Source organism: Peromyscus californicus, unplaced genomic scaffold (assembly GCF_007827085.1).
Source record: "Peromyscus californicus insignis strain IS unplaced genomic scaffold, ASM782708v3 Scaffold_8__1_contigs__length_139910024, whole genome shotgun sequence".
Taxonomy (NCBI): Eukaryota; Metazoa; Chordata; class Mammalia; order Rodentia; family Cricetidae; genus Peromyscus; species Peromyscus californicus.
The window spans coordinates 43,292,271-43,310,167 of record NW_026294606.1 but is presented as its reverse complement, the minus strand read 5'-3'; the positions used below and the strand labels follow the sequence as shown (position 1 = coordinate 43,310,167).

Below are 17,897 nucleotides of genomic sequence, written 5' to 3'. Positions count from 1 at the left end.
TCCTTAGTCACAGCAGCCACATTTCAAGTGTTCTCTCAAAGAGAAAGCACAATTTTTAAAAGAGATTTATTGATCTGTGTGTGAGTGTTTTGTCTGTGAACCCCCAAGACCTTGTTAATAAAATCAACCTTGGATCAGATGGTGGACAGAGCCAGCAACTACTTGACAGGAATTTGCCGTAGATAATATGAAAGAGCCAGGAATACAGATAGAGAGATGCACAGGAAGGAGGAGGGAGAGACTTGGGATTTTGTGAAGGTGTTTTTGGTTTGGGGTAGCTGGAGAGACACACTCTTGCTGGATCTCCAGCCAAAAAAGAAGGTCAGTTGGCTGCTTCTTGGTCTGTCTGAGCTAGCAGGTTTTCACCCCAACATGACTCCCGAGTCTTTATTAGTAAATAGAATGAAAGAGGTTTAGTTAAAAATTACATTTGGTGGCAGCAACTGAACCCCCATGCTGGCTTTCAGAAATCCTGTCAGGTCCTAGTCTGAGCAGCAGGGCACTGACTACAGGGCCTCAGGCCACAGACAGTAGTTAAAATATCAGTAGACTCAGGTGTAGCCACTAATCCAACAGAAAAATTAACACCCTAAGCACACTTTTTTTAAGATTTATTTATTTTTATTTTATGTGTATGACTATTTTGTCTGCATATGTGCACCATGTTTGTGCTGGTGCCTATGGGAGCCAGAAGAAGGCACTGGATCCATTGTAACAAAAGTTACAGGTGATGATGAGGAGTCTTGTGGGTGCTGGGAACCAAACATAGATTGTCTTCAAGAGCAGCAAGGGCTCTTAACTGCTGAATCATCTTTTCAGCTCCCAAAGTACAATTTATTAAATAATTCCTGGTCTTGGTTATTTCCCTTCACAAACTTTGTAGCAATTAGGATCTTAAGAGACTTGACAAAGCAGTCAATGAATAAGAGATTTCAAGATGGACATAGTCAACACAGAGCATTTGCTGGGATGAAACAAAATAAGTTACCTTAAAAACTGTCCACTAATGATGGAGATGTGCTCAGAGTAAAAGAATCATTGAAGCTAGAAAAATATAGGCTCACAGGAGGGGTTTTAAGATGGAAGTTTTTTGCTTATTTATGATAAAACTAACAAATGCCTGTCTTATACAAGCCATGGAGATTAGTGAGGGCTATCCAATCAAAATGGGCCCTGCAGTGGTGACCTACTTTTTACATTGATAGTTCAAAGAACTCAAAGAAATACCCTTATCCATTAAGGATTCCATCTCCAATCCTGCAGATCCTGAGCTTTCAGAGAAATCTCACAGTTCCTTCTATCTAAGTAGAAAAATAATTACTGTGTTTTGATTACACCAGTGACTCCAGAACTCCAGGTTCTTTTTCAGTTGGAATGAAGAACAATTTCACTAATCACATTTAACTCAAAATTTCACAAGTCCCTTTAAAAATAAATCTTTTCAAGGAAAGCTCAAACCCTATAGGATTTTGCCAGTCCAAACTGGACACCTTGTTCAGAACATTAAAAGCTGTTGTAATTAAGTGCATAGGCCAGCCTCCTTTCGAAGGAAATAAAAATCACATCATTTGTCCTTGTATTAGTAAATGAAAAAGCACAGCAAAGCTCACAGTCCTTGGTGATAAGCAGGATGGATCACATTTTTCCACTGCTGCAGCATGAAAGCCCACTCAAGAAAGCTGGCATCATCACAGGGAGACAGGGTTTAATTTCCCCAGGGCAATGTGCTGCCTCAGCTACTCTTAGAATATTGCCTTCTATACGGCTCCAAATTCCTACCAGACCATTGTGTCACTGTGTTATGCAATGGACAGTTTGACATGCCACTTGAATTGGACTCTTGAGGCAACTGGGCCAACTGGAATTTGGGTTCAGATAGGTACTGTATGACTTCGCACAAAACCCAGAATCCTTGAATCCTTTTATTTTAAAAATAGGCAGTACATAATCTTGTTTCCTGGGTTAAGTTTTTTTTTCCAAAGGAAGAAATGTGAATCTGACAGGCACAACAAATGTGTCATGGTTTCCTAGGATGATAATGTGGTATTGCCCTTTCTCATTCTCTAAGCCTTCTGTAAGTGCACAGCTAGTGGCTGGTTGTTTTCCCTGAAGGAATGAGGAAATACACATATGACTCAATGGTGGTTCCATATGGTCCATGGGGATGCCATAGATAAGTTTGGCTCAAAAGTAGGCACTAGAGAGAGAATGGGACAGGAAATGGACCCCATAAAGGAGATGTTTCAGGAAGCTGCTCCTCAGAGAGGCAGCTAGGTAGAAGGTAGCAGGTTCACAGAGTGACAGACCCAGAAAGGCTGGATCTGGGAAGAGGAATGAAGCAGGTGGAAACAAGATGGTGGATGTAGGAAGGCAGGTAGAGGCAATGATTCTGAAATGTGTTCAATTGTGCACAAGGAAGTGAAAGATTAGGCAGAGGGTTAGGCAAAACTTCAGAGCTTTGACCCAACCAAGTTAGCCACTTGCATGGCTGACAGCATGGCAGTTCCTTATCACTTGTGAATAACACTTTTGATTTGATCACGTTACTATGATGTCAGAAGTCCTGGTCTTCATTGGCATCATTCTTCTAAGCAATAGGGTACCACACAAAGGGTCCTGAATGACCTGTATGGACACCTAAAAACAGGAGCCAATATTCTAGACTCTAGAGCAAAGTAGAAGAAGAGTCAGAGCTTGGCAGAAAAAAAACCATTAACTCGGAAGCTAGCAAGATGTATTTGTGTCACACATGTCCTCCCTTCAATCCAGCCTGATTATGGTCTGAGAATTATAGCACAAGGTACAGACTTAAGATACAGAAACAACTGTGGAAAAATCTGGGTTGTGGAAATGCACCATAAAGATAATGGCCCCAATTAGTGTTTATAATTAAGAGATGTCTTCACATAACAACACAAATACTATCTTTCTATGGATAAGAACTTTTTATTCTACATAAAACCAGAGGTGATGACTTCAAGGTAAGTTACCCCAGACCACACAAGGATGGCAGAACTCAGGGTTGCTTGTCCTGTGATCCCTGTTCACTTTGTTTTTTAAGACCAAGAAGGAAGAGGAAGAGGAGGAGGAGCAGGAAGAAGAGGAAAGAATGTGGCTGGAGAGGTGGTTTGGTAGTTAAGAGTGCTTACTACTCTTTCAGAGGACTCGGGTTCTGTTTTTAGCACCAACATGGCAGCTCACAACTGCCTGTAACTTCAGGTCCAGGGGAATCTGATACTCTCTTCCAGCCTCCCTGGGCACTAGACACTCATGTGGTGCACAAAGAGACATGCAGGCAAACACTTATGTGTGGAAAAATAAATAACCCTTTTAAAAGAAGAAAAAAGGAAAAGGAGGAAGAGGAGGGATTGGTTATGTTGATTTTTTTTACTGGAGAGATCTATGACGCCAGAAGAACACAACCCATAGAATCAACTAAGCAGGGCTCACAGGGGCTCACAGGGGCTCACAGCGGCTCACAGGGGCTCACAGAGACTGAATCAGCAATCACGGGGCCTGCAGGGGTCTTCACCAGGTCTGCTGCATACATGCTGTGGTGGTTAGCCTGAGGTTTTTGTTCGACTTCTAACAATGGGATTTGGAGTGTCTCTGACTCTTTTTGTATGCTCTTAGGACCCTTTTCCTCTTACTGGGTTGTGTTGTCCAGCCTTGACATGAGGGTTTATGCCTCGTCTAATTGAATCTTTTTATGCCATGTTCACTTGATACCCCTGGAAGGCCTGTTCTTTTCTGAAGGAAAACAGAGGAGCAGTGGATATGTGGGGGAGAGAAGGTAGGGGGCAACTGGGAGGAGGGGAAGGATGGGAAACTGCAGTCAGAAGTATTGTATGAGAGAAGAACAAATAAGAAAGAAAGAGAGGGGGAGAGAGAGAGAAAGGAAGGAAGGAAGGAAGGAAGGAAGGAAGGAAGGAAGGAAGGAAGGGAGGAAGGAAGAAAGGAAGAAAAGAGAAAGAGGAGGAAGGAGAGGAGGGAAGGAAGGAAGGAAAGAAGGACAGATGGACAGAGGGAAGGAAGGAAGGAAGGAAGGAAGGAAGGAAGGAAGGAAGGAAAGAAGGAAGGAAGGAAGAAAGGAAGGAAGAAGAGAGAAAGAAGGAGAGGAGGGAAGGAAGGAAGGAAAGAAGGATAGATGGACAGAAGGAAGGAAGGAAGAAAGAAAGGAAGGAAGGAAGGAAGGAAGGAAGGAAACCTTGACACCTAAACAGGAAAAGTAATCATGTCCTGTGATCACTAATGTCCTTTTTTAACCATGGTTTTTAATTTCAGACATGGTTTTGCAGAATAGAACCTTGAGTATGCTAGGAGATTTCTTTTTCTCAAACATATGATAGGAACATCAACTCTAACCCTGGGTTTGAGTTCTGCTGTGTAGCTTCTGAAAGCTTGGTCTTCAGTGACCTGAATATCCAAGGATACATAGTAGAACACTACTCCAGATCCTGCAGACAAAGTGAGGAATAGGGTTTAGTTCCTTCTCCCAAGAAAAGCAGAATCTTGAGAGTTGTGGGTGTTGAAGCTGAACACCAGCTGATATTAGTTCATGATCCTCTATTCTTCAGCAAACTTCAGGTCTCACCAAAACTGTACTCTTTTTCTAGGTGGTTTCTGCTTCCTGCGTCTGCGAGATTTTCTTTCCATTAGTATCAAGTGATTTTCTCCCACAACAGTGCAGGGTCTGAGCACAAGCTTCCAGTAGACATTTAGCCTGGTCATGTCTCTGTCAGCTTCTGGCTATATGCTCAGACCAGCCACTTAACTGCTCTGGCTTTTACTTGCAACCCCTGGAATCGGTGGATAGTAAAAAGGACAAATAAAAAGAGAACATTTCTCTTAAAATCTATATATGCATATACTTCATACAATATTTATATATTCTGTATGCAAATTACCACCCATACTCCATTGCCAATACCACAGCCGCCTTTCTCACTCAAGCTTAGAGAAGCATTATAATCCTCAATAAAGCTATCCAGGCAGACAGTGCCTTTCCAGTGTGCTCAAGATGAACTTTTCTTTGAGGTAGCAACTATTGTCAGAACCAACATTAATAATTATCAATATTTTTGTCACTCTGAATTGTCTTGGGTATCATCTTGTTCCTTCCTGTGAATAGAAAAACTCATACCGAGCAATGATTTTGGGTTATATGAGACAAAGATGAACGTTTTTTGATATCCTGGGTAGCTGATGGAATCACCAAGCCTTGTAACAGAGTGAGAAGTATCACATTTCCTGTTATGCAGACCTGACTAGGGATATGTAGACTTCTCTATTCTTTTACATTTAGATTTGTGTACCTAGATATATTATTAATTTTAAATTTTAATCAAATTCACTGAGAGAGAAAGACTGTCTAATTAAAATGCTCTCAACGTTTTTGTTAAAATTATTAAAGTAAGAACATGGTTTATTAAGACCCAGGAGGTGTTTCAGATAAATGCTCTATTGAACTAACTCAAAAAGTCAAAAGGAATGATTGCAATCTCTTAAAAAATTATAGAATTTCTCTAGGAAAATGGTTCTCTTTGAAATAATAATCTTAAGATCTTCCCTGAGACAAGAAAAAAAATATTATCAAAAAGAGCTTCCTAATGGAACCTAAGCACTATAGTTTTATCTGAATAAATGCTAAGCTGTTAGCTGAAGGATATGAATATTCATAAGCTAGTGCCAACCGCTCATCCATCCAAAGTTTTCTATTGCCTCATCTTACTGTATCTGCAAACGCAGGTAATTAGCACTTCTGCCCAATCTATCTGTTCTCCACACTCACAGACCCTCTTTAAAGCCATCCAAGCTTGTGTATTTTGAACATTGAGCCAAAGTTTCCCTCCTGCAAATACTACCCAGACTCAATCAAGCACTGGCCTCCTTTGATAAACTAGCATTTCCAACTTGTCATGAATTTCCATAGTGATGCTGGAAGTTGAATATTGTAGGCTACTGTTGTGAAGAAGAGTTTAAAGTTTGGAGGAATCCATAAACTGGCTGGAAATTCACACTTAGAAATGGCTGACAGAGGGTACAAATCAGAGTCATTCTTTCATCCACTCAGTCCTTCAATGTGTTTATTGAATGCCACTAAGATCTATATAATAGCAACTGAAGCTTAAAATTAAAAAAAAAACTTTCCTTTATGATATTTTAATTGCAGTGAAGGAGATAGGAAGAGAATAAGAGAGTAAGGAATAGATTATACAATGTGGGGCGATAGAACATCCAAGACCGTAAAGTAGCCGAAAGGGTAGTGGATGGGAGCTGCAACTTTCAAGAGAAAAATCAGTGTCTTTGTGGATGTGGCACTGGAGCAGATGTGGATGATGTGAAGGAGCCAGCCAGCTGAGAAAGTGCACATCGTCAGAGCAAAAGCAAATGCAACGCTCCCAGGGCTAAACAAACAAAAATAACAGACCAGGATTCAGTGACAGTGGGGTAGAATCGGATGGAAAGTTAGTAAAATTTCAGTGGACACTTACAAGGTTTGATTTATACTTTTAAATAATAAATGATCCTTTAAAGGAATTACAACGGTCAAAATAGGCAGAAGGAGGCTGTCCTGTTAGCCCAATAGGCAGTAGCAGTGGACTTGGGGAGAATGATGACCTAAGGGTCATGCTTCAAAGGCAGAGTTAGTGTTGGCAAGTAAATTACCTGCAGGGGTAAAACAGAGGGGTTGTTGCCTCTTAGCTGCAGATCCACTCCTGTTCTGTGGTAAGGCTACAACATTTCTCCCCTGCCAATAGGCATGGTACTAAACTCAGCATCTCCACGGTAAGATGCTGATGAGACATGGGAGGAACAGGCTGCCTCACTACTGAAAAAGTCTCCTGTAATCATAAATACCACATCTGTGGGCATCTTCCCCTTCACCTCAATGCATGGCTCCCTAGGATATCGAAAGCCTTGGGTGGATTTCCAGCATGGTCTCAGACCCACTTTATCCCGTGGAACATGCTGCCATGACACCTTTCCTTAGGGCTTTCTACAGAACTCCATCAACACATCAGCACTGAGGAAGAACACTTTTCCTTATCCAGTGGGTGTTGCAGAGACCCTCTGCTACATTCTTTCAATCAAGGCCTGAATTTCAATCCATGGTGGTGGTGGTGGTGGTAGTGGTGGTGGTGGTGGTGGTGGTGTGGAGGTGGTGGTGGAGGTGGAGGTGGTGGTGGAGGTGGAGGTGGAGGTGGAGGTGGTGGTGGTGGTGGTGGAGGTGGTGGTGGTGGAGGTGGAGGTGGTGGTGGAGGTGGAAGTGGTGGTGGAGGTGGTGGTGGAGGTGGAAGTGGTGGTGGAGGTGGTGGTGGTGGTGGTGGTGGAGGTGGTGGTGTTGGAGGTGGTGGTGGAGGTGGAGATGGTGGTGGTGGAGGTGGTGGTGGTGGAGGTGGAGGTGGTGGTGGAGGTGGAGGTGGTGGTGGAGGTGGTGGTGGAGGTGGTGGTGGCAGTGATGGGAGTGGTAGGTCTTAGACAGATTGGTTTCCTTTTACATTCTCTGGCATAACTTGAAAACATGGCCATATTTTCTATGTACTGTATTCTTTAGTATTCTACTTCTCAGTAGCTAAGTTCTTTAGTACTCTAGTCTTCTACAATTCCTAATGACATTATATTCAGTTTTCCCTTGTGAAGTACATGTAGTCTCCATTTCCTGATTGGACCTTGATGAATACAAAGAACATTAAGAATAGCTTCTTGATATTTGGTCTGAGCAAATTGGTAAAAATGTAGTGCCAATTTCTGCGATGAGCAAGGCCAGAGGAGAGGAGAAATCAAGTTTTCTACTCTGGTTACTAGACTGAAACTTCCTATGATTATAAGTGATGGTTTCAAGTTGGCTGTTCTGTGTGGCTAGAATTCAGGATAGAGGACAAGGCAAGAACTATAACTTGGAGAAATCAGTATATGGTTAACATTTATAGCCATGAGTTGTGCGATGTCTCTTCTGGAAATGGCAGGAAAATCACTGAGGACTGAGCCCTGTGTCACTCTAAACTTTAAAGACAGGGTAGAAATTAAAATTAAATACCTCAGGTGGGAGGAGAAAAAGGGACTTAAGAACAAGAGGTTCTAAGAACTAAAGGAAGTAGTTGAGTGAAAGAGACCATTCATTTTATCATCCTTTATTTGAAGATGAAGACTCCTAGGTAACCACCAAATTAGTAAACTGATGTCATCAAAAACATTGACAATTTGGCCGGGCGGTGGTGGCGCATGCCTTTAATCCCAGCACTTGGGAGGAAGAGGCAGGCGGATCTCTGTGAGTTCGAGGCCAGCCTGGACTACACAGTGAGTTCCAGGAAAGGCGCAAAGCTACACAGAGAAACCCTGTTTCGAAAAACCAAAAAAAAAAAAAAAAAAAAAAAAAAAAAACATTGACAAATCCTATCGTGGAGTAGGGTGTCCAAACAACTGTGGGACTGGACTAAAGAACTGATGGGTGGTGAGGAGCTGGACACAGGAGGCACACAGCATTTTTGAAACTTTTGTTACACAATGCTTATGGAGGAAGCAAAGTAGTGAGCCAACACTAAGCGTAGGGAGTAGCTGCATGCCACAAATTACTCCAGCATCTTTTATATGCATGTTGAAATTCAAAAATGCGGGGTGGTGGTGGTAAAATACTACTCCAGGAAACTGAGAAGATGCACTGGGAATGATAAAAAAAAATGGAGCTGCTACTATAACATTTGTAATTGTGTAGTTTCATATTTTAAAGCATTTTTACTTTAAAAGAATGGTCTACATTGATCTTTTGGAGCTGTGTCTTACATTTAAGAATACAAAAAGATTATATTCCTTAAAAGAATCATAGTAGAGCGATCCAACTGCATCATACACCATAGCTGTTTGATGATTTTCATTTAACTTAATTAATCTGAAACAAATGTGTGAAAGCTGCATTTCCAGCTTTCTTGCTCCTTGCCAAGCTGGAAGTTATTCAGGCCAGGCCCTTCTGTGACCCCACCCACAGCACAGTTCACATCAAGCACATTTTCACCCTGTCAGGCCTTTTAAAGAACATTCAAACATTGCATGCCAGCTGGAACAAGCCACGCTTTGACGGGCATCATATTTTTAATCTTTTAATATTGACAAGAGGCAGGCTTTATTTTTAAAAATGAAATACATCGCAAGTCAATTATTCCAAAGCAGTTCAGCATATGCTCTATTTTTTAATGTTTACGATGATATTCAATCTCAAATACCATTGGCAGGTTTTCTGAAGCAATATGACAGCTGGGATAATGTTGCCAACAGCAACAGCAGACACAGGCTCTTTTTATCTCCACTGAATCCTAAGATTGGGTAAAGGGTATCAGGCCAAAGACTTCTTTTCTAACTAACTGACTGATGTTGTCAACACAATTATCTGTCTGTGGTTCTTTCCACAACCACCATCTCACAGGTCACGTAAATATAATCTCATAATTATTATTTATTATATTTCTACAATGCTGTGATAGAAATACAGTGAATTATACAAATATATTATACAAAATGACATTCAATGTATTTCACCTTAAGAAAGAGTCACTTCATGGTTATTCTATTTCTCAGTTTCCTCAATAGATAAACGAAACTCTCACTATGGACAAGCACCTCTCATCTGCAGATCCATATGCTACTTAAAAGTTCATTATCATTGTGTAGGGGAGGCTTGTATACAAGGACCAAACAGCTTCCCAACCCCAAAGTTATTCTAGATGCACAGAGTTGTCCACTAAACACAACACTATTAATAACCTTAAACAAGAGGCCACAGGCCTGGGAGACTTTTCTACAGTCCTGGCTGCTGACACCGATGATTGTCAGTCCAGCTTCCTGCCCTGATAAGAATTTGCTAAGAAGGCACAGCAAAGCATGCCAATGGGGACAGAAAGCAGTTGGTATTGAATCATGGGAACTACCCGAATGGTAAAGGAAAGCACTGTGAAAAGAGTTCTCTATGACAGAAGGAAATAGTGGACAAGATCAGTTAGTTTTGAACTACTCATAAAATTCCAAATACATGTGTCTTGTAGAATAGGAGGTTAAAGTCAAAATTATGTCAGTAGTTTATGATAAAATTTGAGATGGTGAGAGAGGGCAATGTTACGAAACTAAACATGTAATAAAAATTCCTGAAAGCTAAGATTTGGTGATGGTTCCAAAATGGAGGGGAAGATAATTCAGAAGATGTATCCGACTCTTTTCTCGTTCTTACTGATACAGACAAAGAGACATCAGCATGAATCTTAACAGTTCTTATTAATAAGATCAAACCTGAGGCCAGTTATTGGGGTAAATGCTGGAAGGTCAGAGTACCAGAACAAGCCACAGCTATCTCACCTTGCCAATTCCTCAGCTGGTCCTGCTTCCTCAGACTGGAAGCTTCTGTGTCCTCATCCCAATGGCTCTCAGAAGCCTGAATGCTTAACCAGCCAAATGCTTCTAGTTTCTGGTCCTCCTGTCTTATAAACCTTTCTGCTTTCTACCACCATTCCCTGGGATTAAAGGCTGCTTTCTGGGATTAAAGGTGTGAGTCACCATGCCTGGCTGTTTCCAATGCGGCCTTGAACTCACAGAGATCCAGAGGGATTTCTGTCTCTGGAATGCTAGGATTAAAGGCGTGAGTGCCACCATTGTCTAGCCTCTGTATCTAGTGGCTGTCTGTTCTCTGACCCCAGATAAGTTTATTAAGGTACACAATATTTTAGGGAACACAATACCACCACATTTCCTCTCTTTTTGTCTAAAATTAAAAAAAGGCTTATAACTAATACAAGAAAAACTATCCAATAAGTATATACAATATATACAGTCAAGATTACATTAACGATGTCTAGTCCATTAACATTTGACAGATTCAGATAAAAACTCCATTATATATATTAACAATGTCCAGTCCAGAAACATCTGATAAACTCAGATCAAAAAATTTTCATTACTTATCTTTTTTAAAACAAGTAGTTCCTTTTTAAAAGTAGATTCCATAATCTCCCTTTTTATCTTATCATATCCAGTTAGGAGTGGGAAGGTGCAGAAGACAAGCATGAAAGGTGGAATACTAAGGATATGGCCCTCCTGCTGCAGGAATTGTGGAAGAACTGCCCCCCAGACTCGATGCTTAGTGTGTTGGACTTTAAAAGAAATGTGCGTTTGTTAGCACTTTGCCTCCTGCAAAGTTGACTGCTGAGGAAGTAGAGTTGGCCTTATGCTGGAGAAGACCCTGGTGTTGAAGAAGCAGTGTTTCCGAGTTGATTTCTGCTGAGGTCGAGAGAAAAGTGTTCCAAAAGTATCTTCATTAGCATATGAACATACACAACAATTTACCTGTTTGCAGAGCTTATAACTATATTTTTCATCAAAATCCGACAGGTATTAATTTCCCCACCTTCCACTCCAACTCTTCATTTTCTGGCCCATATACTATGAAAGAACATAGTTAATTCTTTTGTAATTATTTTTCTTTTACTGATGAATGTTTCACTTTCATGGGTTCAATGGTATTTTTTTCTGTCTTTAAAATTTAAAACATGTTTAGATGTAAGATTTCCACTGTTCCACAGCTACTAGTCCACAGTTTATGAGTTCCCACTAGTTTGGTTTGCCACTATTTACTTGCCTTATGCTCAAAGAACCCTTGGTAGAAAGACTGTAGACTTTGTACATATGTACTCTGGATATTCCTTTGTCGTGTCTATGCTCTAACTGTCTCCATGTGTTTAGTTCTCGCATGTGAAAGTTCCTGTTATGTATATCAAAATTCCTAATTACTAACAATTAAGTCTGAAAACCATATAACTTCTAATTGACTTGCACCTGTTTTCAGTGGAAGGCCCATTGCCAAGAAGAATGCTCTTTGTGATTTTGGGAAAGAGATGGACAGATCAGGGGATATGGCAGACAATCAGATTGTCATGAAACATGTGTTTTATGTACAGACATCATACTTGGACATCATTTGAGGCTTTCTGGACTTTCCTGAACTTGAGACTCTGTAGGCCTGCAAAAGATGGGCAGACCTAAAGAAGCGCTTCTAGGAGGCAGGTATAGACTTTGGTGTTTATTTTTGACATTTGAAACAATGTTCTTCTGAGAACAAAAGAGACAATCTTGACTACTCTAGAATTTAAGCAACTCTTTTCTTCATCCAGGGATGAGATTATTCTTCTCTAAAATGACTGTCAAATGGACAATGGTCACATCTTTGTACCAACACCATGCCTTCTGTAAGAGCTATGGTTCAGATTAAAGAGAGGAAAAGCAAGTGAGGGATAGAAGGAAGGAGGTAGGGAGGAAGGGAGGGAAGAGAAGTCATTCATTGCTAATAACATGAAATACTAAGATATACTTAAAAAACATCATTCCCCAACACCATCTAGCTTTGTTTGAAGCATCTTCCATGTGTGTTCCTCTGGCTGCCCTCCCCATCAGTGTTTCCCATGAAGCTTCATGTTTTCCCAAAACCACTGAACAAGGTTCCTCTAAACCCTTATGCCCTTAGCTTGGGGTTCTCCAAACAGCGTCTCATTTTCTCAAACAGCTGCCTCTACTCAGATTCCCCTGCTGTCTGATACATGTAATCAATCCCCTTGCGGGGTGAGCTTTCTTGGCATTATCAAAACCGTCACTGTGGCCTTTTACCATGAAACTCCCCTCACCAGCTATTTCCAGGATGTTCAATGAGCCTCTATCACAAGGAGGGGTTCTTTGTTCAGTAATGCCAGTGGGTGGGACAGGCTTGTTCTAGGCCTTGTCCCACATCTTGTTAGAGGTAAATAAGCAAAAAAATTTCCAATCTAAGATGACAGCACCACAAATGTTCCTCTCACTGACTTAGACCCCAAAGCTGATGAGAGTTTCCTGACACTCACCTTCAGAAAAATGGACATCACGGCCCAGGGATACAGATTTAATGGCAGTTTCTTGGAGGGGAATCCTGGAAGGCAAATGTATTTTCTAAACCTCTTCATTCACTCTGCACAAAACTCATTCCATTTCAAATAAACAGAGTGGCTTTCTTTCTAATTCAATGACCCTTTTACAAGAAAATTAAGTAAAGAACAACTGTTGACTAGGATGCCAGAAGCAATCTTTCTATGTCTACCTGTATCTCAACCACTGTCTTATCTTTGGGTCTAGAATCTATTGGACATTGATACTAAGCCAATCTGACAGTGATGATAGAGAAATGCCTTTTACTTAGCAACAAAGGAAACACAAACATGTCCTTGTCATTTTCCTAAAAATTACATTTGACAGACAGAAGAAAGGATCAAAGATTTTATCAACTCAGAGGAGTATTCCCAAGACATCAGCACATTTTTCCATGATCCTAATGTCCACACAGACAGAACCACCTTTACAACTGATCCTGTGCATCATAGATCACATGGATCTTAGAGAACAACCTTACTTTGTATCACAATATTAAATAACACTTTCCCATTCTCAAATGGAATTTGAAGATAATGAATTTCATAACTTTCCCATACTATATATAACAAATATAAGAAAAACTACATTTTTAGTTGTGTACTAACAAGAGAGACAAAATGAGGCAATATGATATTGACATCTCTATATTATTCCCACCTTAATAAAACTGCTAAAATGATCATTTATGGCAATATTGTGTTGTATTTTAACTTCATAAATGGTCTTGCTTGTTAATCATGTGACTTTTTAAAAAATAATAAACAACTCTTAGTAAGGTTCTGAGGGAACCAGAATAAAATCTTTCCTTAATGTCCATGAAAATTGTGTTTTCAAAAAAAATGGGTCAAAATATTATATGCTATGAAAACTGAATAAAACCCATTAGCTCCAATAATTACTTACATATATTCCACTTCCTACATGTCTGGGAGATTATTCAAATACACAGCAAGACAATATGACTCTTTTTAATGCAAGGCCAAATGTCTAGTTCCTGATCTCATCACCAGATCCTACTAGTATTCCTTATATTGGTGACATCCAAAGTGGCCTTTGAGACTAATGTCAGTTCCCATTTACTTGTAACATCCATTTTTATACCAACTAAATCAAAAGACTAGGCAACTTGAAAACTTTCCATTTATTCTGTGAAACCTTATCAATAAGGTATTATAAATTACAGAATGCTGCATTTCTATATTCTGGATAATACTTCCATATATAGACCCATAGAAATATATGGGCCACTTATTATAATATTGAAAAATGCATAACTGCTTTGTATCAGTATATCTAAAGTCTGAAAGATATAATCCAGTCTATAAAAGTATGATGCAGAGTCTACACTTATAGTAGCCATAAGAAGAAAGCCCTCCTGAAACTTTCTCAAGTAAAGCTTATTTTAAATATTTCACCTATCTTTATTTTCTTATACATTTTGTGGGTGTTACAAATTTTCTTAAAATGTTTATGAATCTTAGCAATGGTCATACAAACTTTATGAGTCAAAGTGAGGAAAAAACTTAGAAAATAAATGGGAACAGAAAACAAGTAGTAAATGAAAGAAATGTTTTTTTAAAAAGAGATGGAAATGGAGAGCTGAAATTTTAAAGAGGAAAAGTTAGAAAGAGTCAAATTTTCAGTGTGTTGCTACATGTTTTTCTCCAGAATAAGTTGCTATGCCTTGGTAATTCCACTGAAACTCAAGTCTCACAGGGCACATCTTGTCCCTCAGAGGAACTTGGGATCCTTGGAACAGCAGCAACTAACAAAAGTCTTTTAGGTGTAAGAATGTCCCTTCCGGGAAGAAGAGCCCTGGTGACTCACCTGTCCTTCTACTCACACCACTAATGACTTCAGGTTGTCTGGAGGCTTAAATATGGATATGGCTCAGTTCCCTGAAAACTATCAAGATCATGAAACTAAGAGAGACAGAATAAGAGGAAAAGGCAAAAAAAAAACAAAGCCAATTAAGTACAAACCATAAACCCGTATGTGAACTCAATAATGAATTCTTGAAATAAAAGTTTAATGCAGTTTAATATGCCATATGTCACAAGTTATGAACCAAATTGCAAAATGTTACTAAGAATTTGGCAAAGATATCCATATGGTTTAATATTTTAAAGGATGGAATGGTATTACCTTCCAGCATATTTATTCATTCATTTTCAAACATTTTCTAAGACTCTCTTAATGCAACCTAATCTCATGTATTCTAAATTAAGGACTATCCCATATTTTCCCCAGAAGTTCTTTTTGCTCAAAAATACAGGTTTTGTTTTAAAAACATATGATTTTTAAGAATGGAGTGCAACTTAAATATTACAGTATAACTTCTTATCTTCAAATGGGGAAAATGCATTAACTGTGGACCAAGACATAAAAATATTTTCAAAAACAGGAAAGGAAAAAAGGTTAATTATCCTGTATTGCCATTCATTTCACTGTGAGCAGGACACTGTCCAGGAGCATTCTATAAGACTTTCACCATTACTTCGGCATCTTAATAAGGTTACGGAGAATTTCCAGAGAGTGATTGATGAGAGTTCATTACTCATGTCCTTAAACACAACCTTCAGAAGGGCAAGGCTAGAAAGCTTCTTAAAGCAGAAGTCCTGCTGCTCCCTCCAAAGTTAGGATGATACAGAAAAGTTTCTTACTCCTCCACTTGCCTGGCTATTTTGCCAGGCTGCTTATGTTGGTTGTGGCAATTTGTCTGGTACAACAAGTGGACTTGATCTCTTTGGAGCTGTTTGATAACCAGGATTAGCCTTTGGAAGGAGAAGTAGACTGAAAATAACTCTTCACCTAACTGTAACTCAAAGCCTGGCAGGGAAAACCATGTCTCAAACCCAGGAAGTCACCATACCCTGATAGAACTTCAGCATCCAGCAGACCCGTGTTTTCCGGATGGAGCAAGCAACCACTATGTTTGAAAATAATGCAATTGCAATTCCATGTAGGTTCACTACAACTGGTCTTTGCATGGACATTTTTTACAGGGAGCACTTGGATACTTTTTAGTCCTTTTCTTTGTCTGGGCCAAGGCAAAGTTTTGATCAAGCAATGCAAAGCCATTCTTTCCTCCCTTGCTTATTCCCATTCCCAACAGGAAGAAATGATTGCTGTAGTAGTCTTGGCTAATAGCATAAAAGGCAATTCCATAGGTCAATAATCTTTTGCTTAACCCAATGGCTTCCTCCAAGGACGAAGAGCAGCAAATCATAGCAGCTGATGGCTGTTGTGCTTAAGAAGATTTCATTGTAAAATGCAACTTTGTTTTTACAGTTCTTGGAGTGTGCCACTACGTACAAGTAATAAATCCTGAAGAACTGGTAGGGAAGAAAACAAATAAGGATTATGCCTATAAAGAATAGGTTTTTCAGCTGAGCCCAGAACTCCTGGTGGGACAGTAAGGAGTGTCGAAGCTTCCGAACCATGGACAATGTGATGAAGACTTGGAAACCCAAGAGAATCATCGCAATGGTTATGACAATAATCACTATCATATAGTTGACAACTTGTACATAATCACGGGCAAGTTCTTTATGGAATCTGAAGCAGTGTTGGTCATTGTATTCTTCATTATTTCCATACTGAGAAACCACCAGGGGCACCACAATGACAATCACCAAAAGCCACATAGCAGTACTGGCAGCAACTGCATGCAGTTTTCTATAGAATTCTACTTTGTCTCTGCGCTTGAAGAAGATGAGGTACCTGATGACCAGTATCACCACGTAGAAGAAGAAGGTGAGGTACATGTGTATATGCAGCATGGCACTCACAAATTTGCAGAAGGGTAATCCAAATGTCCAAGTCCCCTTGATGAGGTATGCCAAGCGGAAAGGCACAGTCAGCAGGAATAACCCATGGACCACCACCAGGTTGATGACTGCCATGGTGGTCACTGAACGTGAGTTCATTTTCACCAGCAAGAACAGGATGGAGATGAGCCCTGCCAGCCCTCCAATGAGCACTATGAAGTAAAGCGAGGTTAAATGGTGCGCCAGTATAGGATCACAAGAGGAATTCTCAGAGGTATTAAATTTGTCCATTCTTCAAACATTGCCTGCAAAAGCAAAAAAAAAGAAAAACCACTAATGTATCTGGACAAAATTCCAGACCTTTGTTCACAACTCCTCCAAAACACTGAGAAGGTGGCTCTGTAGTTTATCTGTCTTCATAGCATTACACTTTATATGCTTTAAGAATGAAGATAATACTGTCTGCATATTTGTAGTCTCTACGCCTAAAACTCCAAGCCATTTCATTAGTCTGTTTGATAATTATTATAACACAATACCACAGACTGAGTTTAGAAAAGAGGTTCATTTTGGCACACAGTTCTGACAGCTCAAGGTTAGGGGGCCACATTTGATGATGTCCTTCTTTCTGGCAGAGTTGTAGGGAGGTAACAGAACCCAGGAACTGTGAATGTGTCTTTTTTAATCTCTCTCCTCTTGTCACAAAGTCATCAGGATTTAGTCATGAGGATTCTACCCCCAGAGACACAATTGGAATGCTGAGTGGCTAGTGAAGCAATGCAAAATATTTTTAACATGGTTCCATTTCTCTAAGTCCTTCCAAGTAATCAGTCAATGACCCAAGGATATTCATACTTAACTCTTTGAGAATGCTGACTAATTTAACTGAAGCTCAGGGAAGTCAAAGCAATAGAGAACTGTACAAACAAACATCTATCTGTTTTTCTCACGATAGTTTTAACATCATCCTCTATGAGACCTTGGATAAGTTCTTCCCCTGAAATATGACATGCCTCCCAAGTCTCTCATCTTGTATCTTCAAATGCCTTGCAAATTTAAAAAGACCTACTCTTACTACTTGTTTGGACTCCTGAAAAACCCTCTTTATGAGTACCTAGTCCTCTCTAATCAATTCTCCAAATTCTTATTTTTATCATTTATGTTATGTTATGTGTATGAGAGTTTTGCCTG

At 39.8% G+C, this 17,897-nt stretch overlaps 1 protein-coding gene across 1 annotated transcript; it reads right to left on the bottom strand.

Annotated features, from left to right (window-relative positions):
* Positions 1-14,094: 14,094 nt before the first annotated feature.
* Positions 14,095-17,004, bottom strand: Gpr141 (G protein-coupled receptor 141). The gene has a single exon (XM_052728546.1). It carries the CDS (start codon positions 16,995-16,997, stop codon positions 16,080-16,082), a length of 918 nt encoding a protein of 305 aa, XP_052584506.1. The 5' UTR covers positions 16,998-17,004; the 3' UTR covers positions 14,095-16,079.
* Positions 17,005-17,897: the final 893 nt, after the last annotated feature.

What these genes read in the sequence shown, in the direction of transcription:
- Gpr141 (XM_052728546.1), bottom strand. Translation starts at nt 16,997, where the DNA reads ATGGACAAATTTAATACCTCTGAGAATTCCTCTTGTGATCCTATACTG.